General features: G+C 38.0%; 1 protein-coding gene across 8 annotated transcripts in view; it reads left to right on the top strand.

Annotated features, from left to right (window-relative positions):
- Window positions 1-2266: 2266 nt before the first annotated feature.
- baz1a (bromodomain adjacent to zinc finger domain, 1A) overlaps window positions 2267-15436 on the top strand; it is a 30648-nt gene continuing 17478 nt past the window's right edge. For 2 of the 8 annotated variants that reach the window (XM_084393933.1, XM_084393932.1), the window contains exons 1-12: window positions 2267-2416; window positions 2727-2862; window positions 4536-4814; window positions 7265-7417; window positions 7514-7615; window positions 7740-7827; window positions 7959-8093; window positions 8267-8327; window positions 13916-14070; window positions 14270-14365; window positions 14449-14587; window positions 14796-14942. In XM_084393933.1, coding sequence (XP_084250059.1) covers window positions 2750-2862; window positions 4536-4814; window positions 7265-7417; window positions 7514-7615; window positions 7740-7827; window positions 7959-8093; window positions 8267-8327; window positions 13916-14070; window positions 14270-14365; window positions 14449-14587; window positions 14796-14942 — 1468 coding nt within the window. In that variant the 5' untranslated portion in view covers window positions 2267-2416; window positions 2727-2749. Of the gene's footprint in view, window positions 2417-2726; window positions 2863-4535; window positions 4815-7264; window positions 7418-7513; window positions 7616-7739; window positions 7828-7958; window positions 8094-8266; window positions 8328-13915; window positions 14071-14269; window positions 14366-14448; window positions 14588-14795; window positions 14958-15436 lie in introns of all 8 variants that reach the window. The other 6 variants (XM_084393930.1, XM_084393929.1, XM_084393934.1 and 3 more) reach the window with 3 other exon arrangements.

Genomic DNA, 15436 nt, shown 5'->3' with positions numbered 1-15436 from the left:
GCTGTAAGGTCTTATATAGACAGGTCTGTGGCTTTCCTAATCAAGTCCAATCAGTATAATCAAACACAGCTGGACTCAAATGAAGGTGTAGAACCATCTCAAGGATGATCAGAAGAAATGGACAGCACCTGAGTTAAATATATGAGTGTCACAGCAAAGGGTCTGAATACTTAGGACCATGTGATATTTCAGTTTTTCTTTTTTAATAAATGTGCAAAAATATCAACAATTCTGTGTTTTTCTGTCAATGTGGGGTGCTGTGTGTACAATAATGAGGAAAAAAAGAACTTAAATGATTTTAGCAAATGGCTCCAATATAACAAAGAGTGAAAAATTTAAGGGGGTCTGAATACTTTCCGTACCCACTGTATATATATACAGTACTGTGCAAAAGTCTTAGGCATGTTAATATCCCCCCCCCCCCCCCCCCAAAAAAATGGTTTTAAGTCAGTTATTTATATCTTTTGCTTTAGTGTGTCAGTAGGAAATATCAGTTTACATTTCCAAACATTCTTTTTGCCATTAATTGTAATCAGTGAGATTTGTGTGTGCACAAGGAGTCTGACAACAGACGAAATGATCTGATATTAGCATGCCTAAGACTTTTGCACAGTACTGTATATTTATTTATTTATTTATTTATTTATTTATATAGGGGTTTGACAATGAAACTGAAACACTGGCCAATATGGTGTTGGAGGTTTCACTGATTTTACATTCCATCAGTAAGAGCAGAGGGTGAAGGTTGAATTAGTGGAGCAATAGCACAGCTGTACAAAGAATAGTGCAGTCCACACAACATAATGGGAGTTCAAAAGAGGACAAATTGTTGGTGCGTGTCTCACTGGCTCATCTGTGCCCAGGACAGCACGTCTTTGTGGTGTATCGAGAGCTATGGTATATGGGTTATGTCGGCATACCATCACATCGGATGAACGAACCACCTCCAACAGGAGTGACTGTCGACGCAAGAGGAAGCTGTCCGAAAGAGATGTCCAGAACCTGTATTGTATCCAAAAAAATAAATAATACCACAGCTGCTCAACTCACTGCAGAATTAAATGTGCACCTCGGCCCTCCTGTTTCCACTAAAGCTGTTCGTCTAGAGCTCCACAGAGTCAATATTCATGGTTTGGCTGCTATAGCCAAACCTTTGCTCAATTGTGCTAATGCCAAATGTTGGTTTCAATGGTGCCAACAGTGCAAATCTTGGGCTGTTGACAATGTGAAACGTTCTGTTCTCTGATGAGTCCACCTTCACTGTCTTTCCCAGATCAGTGGGAGTTACAGTGGAGAAGCACAAAGAGGTTTAACACTCGGACTGTTGCTGCCCAGAGTGAAGCACAGGAGTGGATCAGTGATGGTTTGGAGTTGAACATCTCCCATGGCCTGTACAGTCACCAGATCTAAATATTTTTGAGCCACTTTGAGGTGTTTTGGAGGAGCGAGACATAAAACGTTTTCCTCCACCAGCATCACAGTGACCTGACCACTGTTCTGGAAGAGGAATGGCTCAAAATCCATACGGCCACTGTGAAGGACTTCTATCAGTCATTCCAAGGGCGTAGATTTGGTTTGAACATTGGGGGGGTTGAAGTTTGGGTCTGCATATTTTTCATGTGATCATGGTATAAATATTGGGGGGGGGGGGGGGGGGGGGGGGGTTGTAATGCATAGATTTAAATATTGGGGGGGGTTATCTCCCCCCCAACCCCCCCACAAATTACGCCCCTGGGTCATTCCCAAGACAAACTGATGCTGTTTGGCCGCAAAAAGAGGCCCTGCACCATACTAATAAATGATTGTTGTCTAAAACCAGTTGTTTCAGTTTCATTGTCCAACCCCTATATGTATGTATGTGTATTCACAGAAGAGACATTTTAAATGTCTATAGACCTAAACAAAATCTAATAGACATGGATGAACTTTTTTATTTCATGGGGGTGTGAAGAAATAAAAACTTAGCTACCTTTAATTATTGTACTTTACTACATTTGTTCACAAAAAATATTCTAATCATCTCTGAAACTAGGCTTTTTGTTTGTGAAATTTGTCACAAAGATAGTGCTACAATTATCTGTGTTTATTTCTAATATACATTTTATATATTAACCTAAAATGTCTTTCAAGAGTCATGAAGCTTCAGTGGTAGAAAAAAACCCCTACAATTTCCACTTTCGCCTCCTACTATTGGCTGCGGAGGCGTGATTGGCACTCAAAACGCCCAATGCAATGACAGAATTGTCGTGGAAGTCCCGCCCCCAGCGCTACCCGGTGGGTAAGTGAACTAGAGCGGATCAAAACTTGTCGTCAACACGCTTAATATCCCCCGCTCGGAGAAGTGGGACATACTCTGATACTCTTGTGTTTTTCTTTCCCTTCCGGAGCCGATTATCCTTTTTACATCATAGATTTGGTAAATATCATCTTTAGTCGTCTATGTATCAGACTCGTTTGATATATAGTAACCAAGCGTGTGCTTTATATTCGGGTTGAATAAAACGGCTAAACATGTGGGCTGGATTTTGAACGTCACCCGGGAAGCGCGTGTCATTAACAAAGACTGAAGAATATATCGGTTTTTTTTTTTTTTTTACATTTGAAATCCTAACGGTTTTATTTTAACCGGTTTCGACAAATTTCACAGTCTGACTTTTAATGGATTCTCGTTAATTTGACATCATCTCACTTTCTAATTGTCTTTTTGTGTTTGTTGTTTTTGAAAGTCTCCGAGAAAGAGAAAGAAAAGATGCCGCTTCTCCATAAAAAGCCGTTCGTGAGGCAGAAACCGCCCGCTGATATCAGACCCGATGAAGAAGTCTTCCTCTGTAAATTCACACACGAAATCTTCAGGACCTACGAGTAAGAGATTTTTTATTATTTTCCTGCTTGTACATTTCAACTTCCCCTTTGATGCCAGCCAACAACAGAAGAAGCTCCAGAAACTAACAACAGTAGTGACAGCCCGCTTTAAAGTTTTGTTTTTCATAATTAAAATAACTACCAACCTACATTCTATCTTAGTTTGCTATTTTAAACCAGCTTTACCTATAACCCACCACCCCTGGTGTGAAATAACCTTGTATTTATCAAGAGTTCAGTTTTTCCCCCTTCATATTACCCGGCAGGTGTCAGTTGGAGGCCTTCGCTAACAGAGTTGGTTGCTAGTTAGTTAGCTTAGTTTAGCCAACTAAACCACGATATATAGACCAGACTGAGGGAAATAATTCTTAAACCTATTTCTCGATTTGTTTTAAAGGCTTACATAGTGTCATATCGCGGGTGGGATGTCCACAGGAAAACCCCTGGTCGGGTGTTTTTCTGGTTGTTAGCGGGGATGGGACAGGTCTCATCCACACACAGGATGTTGTTGCTTGAAACGTGGTCGCTGCTATTGTTGGTGTATTTGGCCATTAGATGCTGGAGTTTTACTGCTTTTCCCATTATTATATTGATGCCACTTGTTATCAGGCCTTGGGGAATTAACTTGCTTGTCATATGAGGCTGGAATGGGAAATATTAAGATGACCAACTAATTGGACTGGTCTAGATGGTTGTCTTAGTTTTGATCTTGAAGCAGGCATATATGTCATCTGTCAACATGCTCTTGGAAAGTTGTCATTCGTCTTGATCGATTATCATGTGAGGTTTATTTAGGAGGTAGGATGCAGATTATCATTTAGAATCAACTATCATTAGGTCTGTTTACTGAGTTATGGCTATTAGTTAACTAATGTTACTTGGAGATAAATCCTAAGGCAAGATTTAAGGCAAAAGCTTTTTAAGACCAACTCTCCAGTCACTGATTTACATGTTTTTTTATCACTTTATTTATTTGTTCATTATTAGTTATATTGTTTTTTGTGCAGAGTTATTTTGAAATATAAATGGTATATTCATGTTTTTTTTTTTTTTTTTTTTTTCAGGTTTCTGTCTTATTGTTAAGATACACATTTCTCACCTGAGTTTGAATGGGATAAAAATAGTGTGTTAGAGCTTTTACTACTATAAATAACCATCAATAAGTTTTGACTTCTAACTGTTTAAAAATAAATCAAAAGATTTGCATTGTTGCCCATTTCAAGTAGTACTAAAACTTTGAAGTGAAGAAAATTTATTATGTGAATTTTAGATGAGATCAGGAGAGATGAAATAGTTTTGCACCGTTACAGTGTTGTTCAGAAAGCTTGATTTTTGGGGGGTTTTGCTATTGCATTGATTCTACATGTCATAAGACTGATGTGGGAAGTTGTTTAATTTGTTTAGTGTGTTAACATTTTGATGACAACAGAACAATCTATTTGCTGTCATTACTAATGACAGGTTTAATCATGAATAACTTTTTATATAAACATTTTTTGGTAGATGTATTTTGGGTAAATTTCTCCACTCTGTTTTTTTGTTTTTCCCCAAAACATGAACTTTTTGTCAAGTTGATTAGTCAGTTGTGAGCAATATGTTCAACTCTGTAAATGGTAAAGGTGTTAGGCTAGTTAATAACAACAACATTACACATTGTGATTTTGTTTTAACAGTGAATTCTTTGAGAGGACCATTCTGTGTAATAGCCTGGTGTGGAGCTGTGCGGTGACGGGGAAGGCTGGCCTGACCTACCAGGAGGCTCTGGACAGCGAGAGGAAAGCCAGACTCAATCTTCAGAACTTTTCCAATGCCCTGGTCATCCCCCTCCTGCACCTGACAGCACTTACGCACCGCTCGCGCCTGCATGAGATATGTGATGATGTGTACGCCTATGTGAAAGACCGCTTCTTTCCCGGAGAGATAGTGGATGTTGCCAGTCGCTCTGGTACCAGGTGAGATATTGTTGTTACTCATAACTCATCAACATGAATCACAGCCAAACACGTCCGCCAAACATAAAAAACAATAGGAAAAATAGCATAATGGAATGCAAAAACCTGTAAAGAACTACTTTATGTTTGATATTTCATGTTTGCATGATGGTGACAGACTGAAAGGTGCTGTTATTTTCTGATTTTAAAAAGCATTTGCTTTTAAAAATAGCCTATTACTGGTATTATTTATTGCTATTACTTTTTGGCTAAGAAATATTTAGCTTATAAAAACGTTTTGTAGAGAAATGAAAACGATTACAACAATTATGTGTGACCCAAAAGAGTCACATATGCAAAAATATTTAACAAATAGCAAGTCATTAGTTTTACATTTACTAAATGGTAAAAGGTTGATCGCAACAGGTGTGGTGCACTTGGAATATAATAATATTAATAGTTTTTAACCAGATGGTTAATAAAGAGAATGTTACTTCAATCATATTGTAGTTAAATTTTTAAGTTGACTAGTTAAACATTAAAAATTAAAAAAATGTGAATTGGTCGATTGTTCTAAAAAAAAAATCAGGATTTAATTTTTTTGCCATATCGCCCAGCCCTAGGCCACGCTGTGTATGTTTTTTGTGTGGTACTAAAGATTCAGTCACTGAATCTGATTTTAGTGTAAGAACTAGAAAAAAAATAGATACTTCGATGCATCACGAATCTCTCTTCAACGATTCACAGCACTCAGACACGACTAATTGATAATCAAATTTGTTGTCGATTATTATCGTTATTGATAATAATCGATTTTATTGATTAGACCTAGTTGTTGCAGCACTACTTACAATGTGCAGACTCGCCTGCTGTTATTTCAGCGTTTTCTCCTCTAAATGCTCTACAAAGGCATCATTTACCACTACTAGAAAACACTCTTTGTTTATTGGTTGTAATGTTTCTTTGTTCCTCTTTATTATTTACTCTTTGCTTGTATGCTTAACATATAAATGCAATTTATAGGCTAATTTGTAATTATTTTATAAAGTACTTTATAATTACACAAGTAATTAAAAAATGTAATAAATAAAGATTTAAAGTCGGAAAACAAAAGGTTCTTTTATTTCTTTTATTATTTCATTTTATTAAGAAATAAAAATGTAGATGAAGAATCGCTTTGGGATTGAATGGTCGCATCGAATCGGATTGTGGGTGCCTAAAGATTCCCACCCACAGTGAGAAAAAATAAATCTTGTATAGAAAAAAAGCCTTCTGAATCGTAATCAAATAGAATTCTGATGTGCATAGAGATCCCCCTCTCTAGTCCATTTACTCATTTTGATAATGGTTAAATCTGTCTTTTGAATTGCAAAATAATTTAATGACAACAGTTGACTTCAATGTTTTGTTTTTACTGGAAGAAAACAACCATTATGCAGATGAGCCACAATTGTGTTGAAAAGAAAGTATGTGAATAGTGATGAACAATAGCCCTGTATAAAGTACTGTTTAGAACAGACCATGGCTTAACAGAAGAGAAACACCCAGATGTCAGTGTGTCTACACCCTCGCCTGCCTCCTCTGGACAAAGCGTATTTGGAGCTGTATATGTCTTTGCCAGCTCTGTATGCAGTACATTATCAAGTCTTAGAAAAGAAGTCTGCCAACATTGAACAATTATCAGTCCAGAGATAATAACATAGACTGCGCTGTAAGCCTGATCCTGAATGTAAACTTGCTTGTTAAAGGAAAGTGTATCGGAGCTCTGTCCTTTAGGAAAGGATCCGAGTCAGCCATCACGAGCTGACCTTGCTATTTGGAGATAACATAAAGTGAATGGGTGGAGCTAAGAGAATCCTTCCGATTGGATGAACTGGTGCAAGGAGTTGCCCCAGACAACATCAGAGCTTGCAGAGACAACCAGACGTGAGGCAGAATTGAGCCCCACTGGGGGTGGAGGGGGAATTTTTTTTTTTTTGGAAGATAAGTAGGAAGACTGCTGTCTGTGTCTGGCTGAGTGTTGCTGTCTCACTCAGTCAAATAGATCACACCCAATCCTGTATTGGTGGTTGGTGGAGTTTATCTATTCTAGATTGAAAGTTGCTGGTCTTGAAGAAATTGCTATATTGCTTTGCAAGTAGTGATGTGTTCTCTACATTTAGGATAATTATAATTTACAGCTGTTTTCACATAGTAAGAAAGAATAAAATGTATAAATGACTATTTTGGGAGTGATGGAGCCTCACATTTTTCACAATTTCTTTATGAACCACACAATGTTATTAACATTTTATCTGTACCTACTTTTTTTGTAGTATTTTGAGATAGAATTCTGGTTCTCAGGCTAAGGCTAACATTTTGTCCCATTTTCATTCTAGTTCTTCTTTTTCAGATCACTTGGTTCACACTTCTTTTGGACTTAACATTTGCATGCAGATTTGTTTAATTTATTTTAATGTTTCCGTGTTCAGCAGGCAACCCTGCAAAATATTAGAAGTTACTCCTCCCCATTCCAATGGCACAGCCAACGGCCATGTCAAACATCGCATAGAGGGTGATTCAATTGTGATCAGTGACAGTGATGAAGAGCCCACAGTCACTTCTCCCAAAACACCATCTAGTGGGTCAGTGTTCAGAACTGCCTTTCTATTAAATGCTTCATATGTGTATCCTTGAATTCATTTTTAAATAAATTGTGTTTTATGCTTTGTTGTCTAAAGCAAGAAGAAGAAACCCACCAGTCCATCTTCATTTAAATACAGAGTTCAACCTGTCAGCCCAGAGGGTTGTGAACCATTAGTTACAAAAGCTGCTCAGATTAAGTGAGTTACACTAGAGATAGATTCATGAATAAACTCTGTTTGTTTCTCTTGCTTGTTACTCAGATTGTAAAGTCGTTCAAAAAATGACTTTCAAATTTTTTTTCCTTGTTGCTCCTTCCTACAGTCGTAAGAAGAACATTTTTAGTCGAGACAGATTGAAGCTGCTTCTTAAACAGCACTGTGAACTAATTAACGGGACCGTCAGACTGAAGGTAAAATCAAAATGTAGTAATTTTTTTGGACTGCAGTTGCCAGCTTGATTTAATTATTTCAATTTTAATGTTTTTTTTTCTTTTCTTTTTTTTTCTCTCTCTCTCTCTCTGGTTGCTGTTATTCTTTCCAGCCATCTACAGTTGTAAAATATAAGTTAGCTGAACATGATTTCTCCCACTTCTTCCCGGACGAGCCCCCAGTGTTTGCCTTCAGTCCACCAGTGAAGGGGAGAGGTCGCCGTCCAAATGATGCCTCTCCAACAGAGGTTTGTCTTATTGTCTGCTTACATGTTTGTTTACAATTAGAATTTTGCCTAGGCCATCTTGATTCAGGCTATTACAAGCATGACATGTCATTAAAAAAACAGTCTGCTGTAAAGTTTTGGACATATGCAGTTTTAAAGTGTTTCTCTGAAGAGTATTTGTTTTCCAATTTTAGATGAATTATGTTGAGGAGAGGTTAAAATTGATGCAGCAGAAAGAACAAATGATGGCCATGGGTAAGTTTAAAATGCAAAATACATGTTACACTTGAAAATGTATCTAGTAGTCATGGGGTAAACAACTTAATTTCCAAGGCTTGAAGTTGCAACAATTTATTTTGCATAATGTTCCTGAAATTGAATGTGTGCGACCTCAAAATATTTTTGGGAGCATTTGTGTGAGTGCAAATAATTGTTGTAATCGTTTTCATTTCCCTACAAAACGTTTGCTAATTACTACTGCACAGTATGTGCCTGCTGTGAGCTGATAACAGTGACCGGTCCACCGTTCTATCACATAACAGGGCTCCAGACTAACTTTTTTTACTAGGAGCGCTGTAGCCCCTGACTGAAAATTTTAGGAGCGCAAGCAGAAAATGTAGTTGCACACCTTAAATCAGCTTGCAATGCAATTATTTAAATTACCCACAAAATAACTGTAATACTGACAAATTATTTAATAATAAATAGGCTTAACGTACAGATATTACAATGTGCAGTTTTATTTTAAGTTCACAGGCTCCAGACTAACATCTGAGGGCAGCAGCACCGGAGCCACTGAGTTCTACAAAAACTATCTGGTAGCACTGGGGCTGACAATAAAGCACTAAGCTTAATTTAGGGTGTAGATGAAATTTACTTTAATTATTATCATTCATAATGTCTTAATATTAATTAAAAAGCAAAACGAGAGAAAAAATTGATATTAGGGAGTCAAAATAGCCAATAAGCATCCTACTGTTTACAATGGTAAAAAAAAAGAAAAGAAAAAAAGAGATTTCCTACATCTTAAATTTTTTTAGACAATCTTTGAAGGATGAACAAAAAATGTGTTGGTCATCACATTAAAAATAACATTTATATATAATATTATAAATTTGAAGTGCTGAAAAAAGATGTGTAGTAAGTTACTTGTAAGCGTTTGACTATTTCTGTCCCAATACCAAAGTTATTGTTAGAGTTACTACATTAGCCTAAATCCATGGTGAATGTTGCTGATTTGTGGACTGAAAGCCTTCTATAAATGTTTCTCTTGGTTTCCACGTCAGCGCTGTTTGATCTGATATCTATGGTTTATAACAGAGAACTCTGCGCCGAATCGGAATGTTTCTCACTGGATCTCGCAGAGATGATGTTATTAATTCTGAGGCGAATTCAATGGATTTCTTCACTGGATCTCCAGAGTCTGGATCTCCTAGTAACAGTGTCGCGAGATCGAGATTGGCCCACGACTGGCAAGTTCGGGGAGCTGCGCTGTCTGTTGTTGGTCCGAACTAATAAACGGTCCGTGAAGCATAAATGAGTAGCGCATTTTCGTTCCGCTTTCATTTTGTTTGCATTCGCTGCACGGCAACGTTGTGGTCGCGCCAGCGCGACCTAAATAAATATTTGGTAGCACCGGCAGAAAAAATGGTCGCAAAATGCGACCAATTGGTCGCAGTCTGGAGCCCTGCATAACCAATTACAATTCATCTTTACGTTCTTAACTTTAATGGTAATTTTAGGTTGGTTAAAGGTGCATTGCGCGAGAGTCTGAGTTTTCGCAGAACTACGCCCCCTCTGGCGGCAAGCGAAACTGCAACCAGAGGTGTGCACGCTCACGGACCACACGCACACGCACGCTTGCACGAGCTCGAGCTGGTCATAACCCAAGGAGCATCAGCCGCACAAATCTTTTGTTTACAATCATAATGTCTTCAGAGGTAATAAAGTTTTAAATCTGCAAGTAATTTAAAATATGTGAAAGGAAAGGCAATTGAGTAAATACACTTATGTGTGAGGGAAAAAATGGGGGTAGTAGAAAACTTCGTTTTTTATTCCCATCTATCTCCATGTTGAACTGTGTTATGTGTTTACTGTATCCACTTATGACTATTATTATGGAAACACGTTCATGAACAATATAAGTTATAACTTTGTAAAAGCTCAAAATTGTAATCATGATACCATACCATACACAGTCGGTCAACAAAGTACACCCAAATGTCTCAAGGTAATAAACAATCAAGTGGCACTATGACGTTACCATAAAAGCCAAACAGGCTAATCCGCCGAAGATTTGCGGGGGTTTAGCCTGTTTTATTGATCAGCTAAGTAGCATATTCCAATAGCAATACATCGTAATTAAGCAGTAATTTGCTCAAAATTTGTGTCTAAGTATCTAACTTATATATCAGCATTTTATATCACAATCATTCTGAACCTGATCACTGACAATGGTAAGTTAGTAAAACCTATTCCGATTGTACATTTATCTAGCTTACGCTAAAGCATTACACATTTTATGGATCGTCATTTATTGTCATTATTGGCCGTATCAGACATTAGAGAATGGGATATATCTTACCTTTTTATCAAGAAAAAAGCCAACTGAGGATCCCGTTTGAGCCCTAGAGCAGACCGGAGATCTCTCCATTTGTTGAAAGCCTTCCCTATGTTTACTCTCGTCTTACCCCGACGCCTGTCTGACTCCAATTTGGACCTTTTGGTTGCACTAGACAAAAGTTCTCTTTTTTTTTTTTATCTTACGTGGAGTTTGCGTTGGTGTTTGAAATGAACTACAAGCCGGTCTCTTAGAATCCATTTTCTACGGAGAATGGCGGCGTCGGCGCATACACAAACCTGCCAGACATATGAGCGTGCCGTGAACGCGCATGACGTCACGCCCAGTCTCAGATTCCGACCCGAATCCCTCTTATTTATTTTACTGTACAGGATTATAGAGGCAATCGCAGTGATCAGAGAAGGGCTCAGTCAGCCCATCAGGCAATTGTTTAAGCATGTATGGGTTAGAAAACGGGTATTTTTAACATGAAAAGTTGCGCAATGCACCTTTAATATTAGCTGTAAATTGCTTTCACAGCGCTCCGTTGTCACATGGCCGAGCTAACTAGTGCGCAAAATGTAGAAAGATGAAAAGAACACAGGTTTATTTTGTACGCCGCCTAAAGTTACAGATAATGTAACTCCTGAGGTTGGTGATGGTGATCAAATAATTTGAGTGGTTCTGCTATGAAAATGGCCCAATGCACTGCATTCACTGTAAAGCCTGTGTGACTAAGGTTGCAGGTAACACTGCGTTTGCCTCTGAATCCACACTAGAGATGCATGGATCAGCTCTAAAGTCACCTCCAAATCATCTACCCGAACCCTATGATTTTCTCCCATTTAGATATCTGCACCCGACCGTCGCATTACAATTATTCTAATTCTCAGTGTTGTTTTTAAAATCAACATTTATTTAAAGTAAAGGGTCTTCTTTGGCAAAATTACTTTTCCTTAATAGCCTAAACACAGGCTTTACTCCCTTCCAACCCAACTTAAATTGTCACTGTTTCCATCACTGCAACTTCCCGAACACACGCAAGACATTAAATCCGTTCAGCCCAAGCAAAGGCTGGAAATGGGTTTTATTAGTTTGTCATTTTTAAGTCAACAAGACCGAAAGTGCATGTTAAGTGTGCCAATTGGAACAGGGCCTTTACAGATTGCCTCAATGTTTGCAGGTTCCCTATTAGCACTGGGTTTAAATCCAAAGTATTGCCATGTAGGTGCTTTTATAGCTCGTTTCCACTGTACGGTACGCAATTATTTCCGTTTCCACTGTCAAAAGTTGTGAATGGTACCAAAATGCCGAACCGTACCATACCACTTTTTAGGTACCCTTCCGTTGGGGTACCTAGCACAGTGGTATGGTACTAAAGGGCGGAGCTAGACTCACTGCAGAACGTTGATTGGTTAACAGAGTATCGTCACTTGCGCGTGCTACAAGGGGAATGACAACATAAGAAGCGCCATTTTTTTTTTTTTATATACAGTTGAAATATAATACTACTGTTTTTGTGTCACGAAATGTAGTTTTAAGAGTTTTTCAGGCGAGAATGTAGTTGTTTAAAGCTCAAATCTGTGTTTTTTTTAATAAAGATTTATGAAAATTTGATCCAGGTTGTGAGATCCAGGCGATCACCGGGCGCTCGGCGCTCATGTACCCCGCCTGGAACAGCCTTTCCTCGGTTAGTCGTTCTGACATTTGCCGCTGACTCTGACGTTTAAGTAGTGGTTAAACATGAGATATAATTTGTCTTGTGTATATCTAACGGGCGATATTTGGTCTCGTGAATCTATCATTTGTTCCCTGGCCAATCGTTTTGGCTGAGGGCTAAGTGAAGTTTCTTAACTTTATATATTTAAGCTATTTAACTTTACCGTTGTAAGGTTAGACTAGAGCGCTGACTTTGTATGTTTGACTGAATTGTTTGCTTTATTTCTTATTGTATAGCTTCTTGTACCTTTTACTTATACTTTTATAATGGCTAATATTGATAAAACAAAAATTTAACAAAAAGAGACTGGGTTGAGTTTTGTCATTTAATTTTATTACAGTGAAGATGATCACTGTTATGTTGTTTACTGCAACATCTGTTGTTTAGTACAAATGCACATATTGCCTGGACTATATTAAAACGTTTAATATTTTTATATTATATTCAAACGAAAACAGGCAGGGTTGTGTTTTATATTTCGTTTTGTTATAAATAGTCTAACATTGCAGTGAATATAGGCTAATCAATACGCGTTGCCTGAACCACATTTGTGTTGCTATAATGTTTAAGATTTCTTTAAATGAAAACGAAAAGAGGCAGTGTAGTGTTTTATAACATATTTCGTTTTATTGTTGCCTTAAATATACATACAGACTGAGATAACCGGAGTAGCAGAGCGAGCTGAGTGACGCAGAATTACCGGACTCACGTCCTCCGGTGTCATTCTCCTGAGCTGGACTTGGCAAGTCCGAACTTTGCGTTCTTGCTATTGAGAAACGCCTAATGACGGCGCTTGGCTTCTTGTGAAAAACACGCCGAGAAGCAAGAACAAGATCTGCTGTGTCATCCAATGTTGCTTATGTTGCTTTCTTCTTCGCGCGAAAATGACATCGATCGCTTCTTTTCCGGCATAGGCTACACCACGCCTATCACGTAAGGGTACTGTTGGCAGTGGAAACGCTAGCCGATTCATAGTTTACCGACCCGAACCGTACCGTACTGTAAAGTACCGTACCGTACCGTACTGCTCAGTGGAAACGAGCCATTACATTTTGCTTTGAAGCCAAATCTTCCGCCATCGTCTTTGTCAGTCAGTTACAGTAAGCTCGCCCTACTCTTGTCACGTGATCAATTCAATCTGAAATCTTCTCCTGCTGATCTGGGCTGCGACTCTTATTTGGCTCACTCTGAATTGAGCAGACACGCTCAGTTTTTAATTTTAGTATCTGTTCTCTAACTGAACTAAATGATTTTTATTACTATAAAAAATCTAAATGATGGTGGAGTGATGGACAAGTGATGTAATCGGTGTGCTGCTGAACACTGTAACACCGGGGATTATATGCATGCATGCATGCATGCATGCATGCATACATACATACATACATACATACATACATACATACATACATACATACACACACACACACACACACACACACATACATACATACATACATACATACATACATGTGTATATATATATATATAGTGCTACAAGGTAAAAAAGTTAATTTCAAGCCCTGAAATTCGCTGTTTCTTTACATGGCTTGCATTATCAAGAAAAATTCAAGAAAGAAAGAGAAGATCTAATAGGGGCCAAAAAGAAAGAAAAAGAGGACAAGGAAAAAAAGAGAGAGGAGATGAAGAGGATACTAGAAGAGGAGAAACAGAAGCGGAAAGAGGTGAAGGAACGATTGAAGATCGAGAAAGAGAGGGTGAGTTGTAAGAACTTTTTTTTCTCTCTGTGCATATCTCATCTCCAGTCCTGCTTTTTGGTCGTACATACATTGTCTAAATATTATTCTTTTAGATGCTTGTCTTTTGTTATATGCTATTAATTATTGCATCTGTTCTACTTTTATAAGTTGTTTACTAAATCTGATTCCATAATCATCTCTTTGTGATGTGCTTCAGGAACGAGAGAAGCTAAAGGAGGAAAAGAAAAAATATGCAGAACGACTGAAGTTATGGAACAAACCTCGAGAGGACATGGAGTGTGATGACCTAAAGGTAAGCATTCTTTCCGAGAACTCTGTGTTGGCACATACATAAACAGCAGACTAAACACTGTTTTTAAATTTGCCTGTCTTCAGGAGCTGCCAAAACCACTTCCAGTAAAGACACGTCTTCCTCCAGAGCTTTTTGGAGATGCTCTGATGGTTCTAGAGTTTCTGCATGCATTTGGAGATCTGTTTGATCTAAATGATGAGTTCCCTGATGGTGTAACACTTGGTAAGATATACTTACTGGCTGCTCATTAACACAATACACCATGGGATATTGTTTGAATATTATGTCTTTCTTGTTCACTGATAAATCTAGCCCGAGTGCCGAAATATTCTAGCTTACAAATTTTCTTTTAATTTACAATGTTTTATTTTTTTAAGTCGGAGCAAAATAATTTTTGAATGTTCCTCATGAGGGTTGTTGCTGTTTACAGAGGTTCTGGAGGAGGCCGTAGTGGGCTGTGATCCTGAGGGTCCGCTCTGTGAATTGCTCTTCTTCTTTCTTTCGGCCATATTCCAGGCTCTGGCAGAGGAACAGGAGGAAGTGGCTAAAGACCAAGTGGCGGAAACGGACACAAAAGGTCAGAGTGGCAGAGGTAACAACTAATTTATAATAGAGACTACATAAGCAGTCTTGTTCAGAATTGTGAAAAAATAATTTTATCATATGAAGTCTAACTAATAGATATACTTCATTGATTTCAAGGTCGAAATTAAATCCCACTGTTTACTCAATATTTGTGGGAAAATGTGCACTCAAATTCAGGGTTCGTACGGGTGCTTGAAATCCTTGAAAATGCTTGAATTTTGATGTTGTGTTTTCAAGGTTTGAAAAGTGCTTAAATTTTGGATAAAATGCTTGAAAATGCTTGAAATTGTAACTGTATTTCTTTCAGAACAAATACCTATCTGACTGAATAGTTTGTTTATTAAATAGAGAAATAAAATGTAGCCCTTCAGATACAGAGCAAAAGTAGGTGGAGTTTTCATTTTGATTTCCGGGCTTTTTTGGATGCCCCGTTTTTATTGGCCGCATGGGTAATCGTCACACAACGCAGTGGCAAAAGTTGAACTA

Source organism: Rutilus rutilus (genome assembly GCF_951802725.1).
Source record: "Rutilus rutilus genome assembly, chromosome: 21".
In the NCBI taxonomy this organism is placed as follows: Eukaryota; Metazoa; Chordata; class Actinopteri; order Cypriniformes; family Leuciscidae; genus Rutilus; species Rutilus rutilus.
Note: the sequence above shows the minus strand (reverse complement) of the source record. Positions and strands in the feature narration are given on the sequence as shown.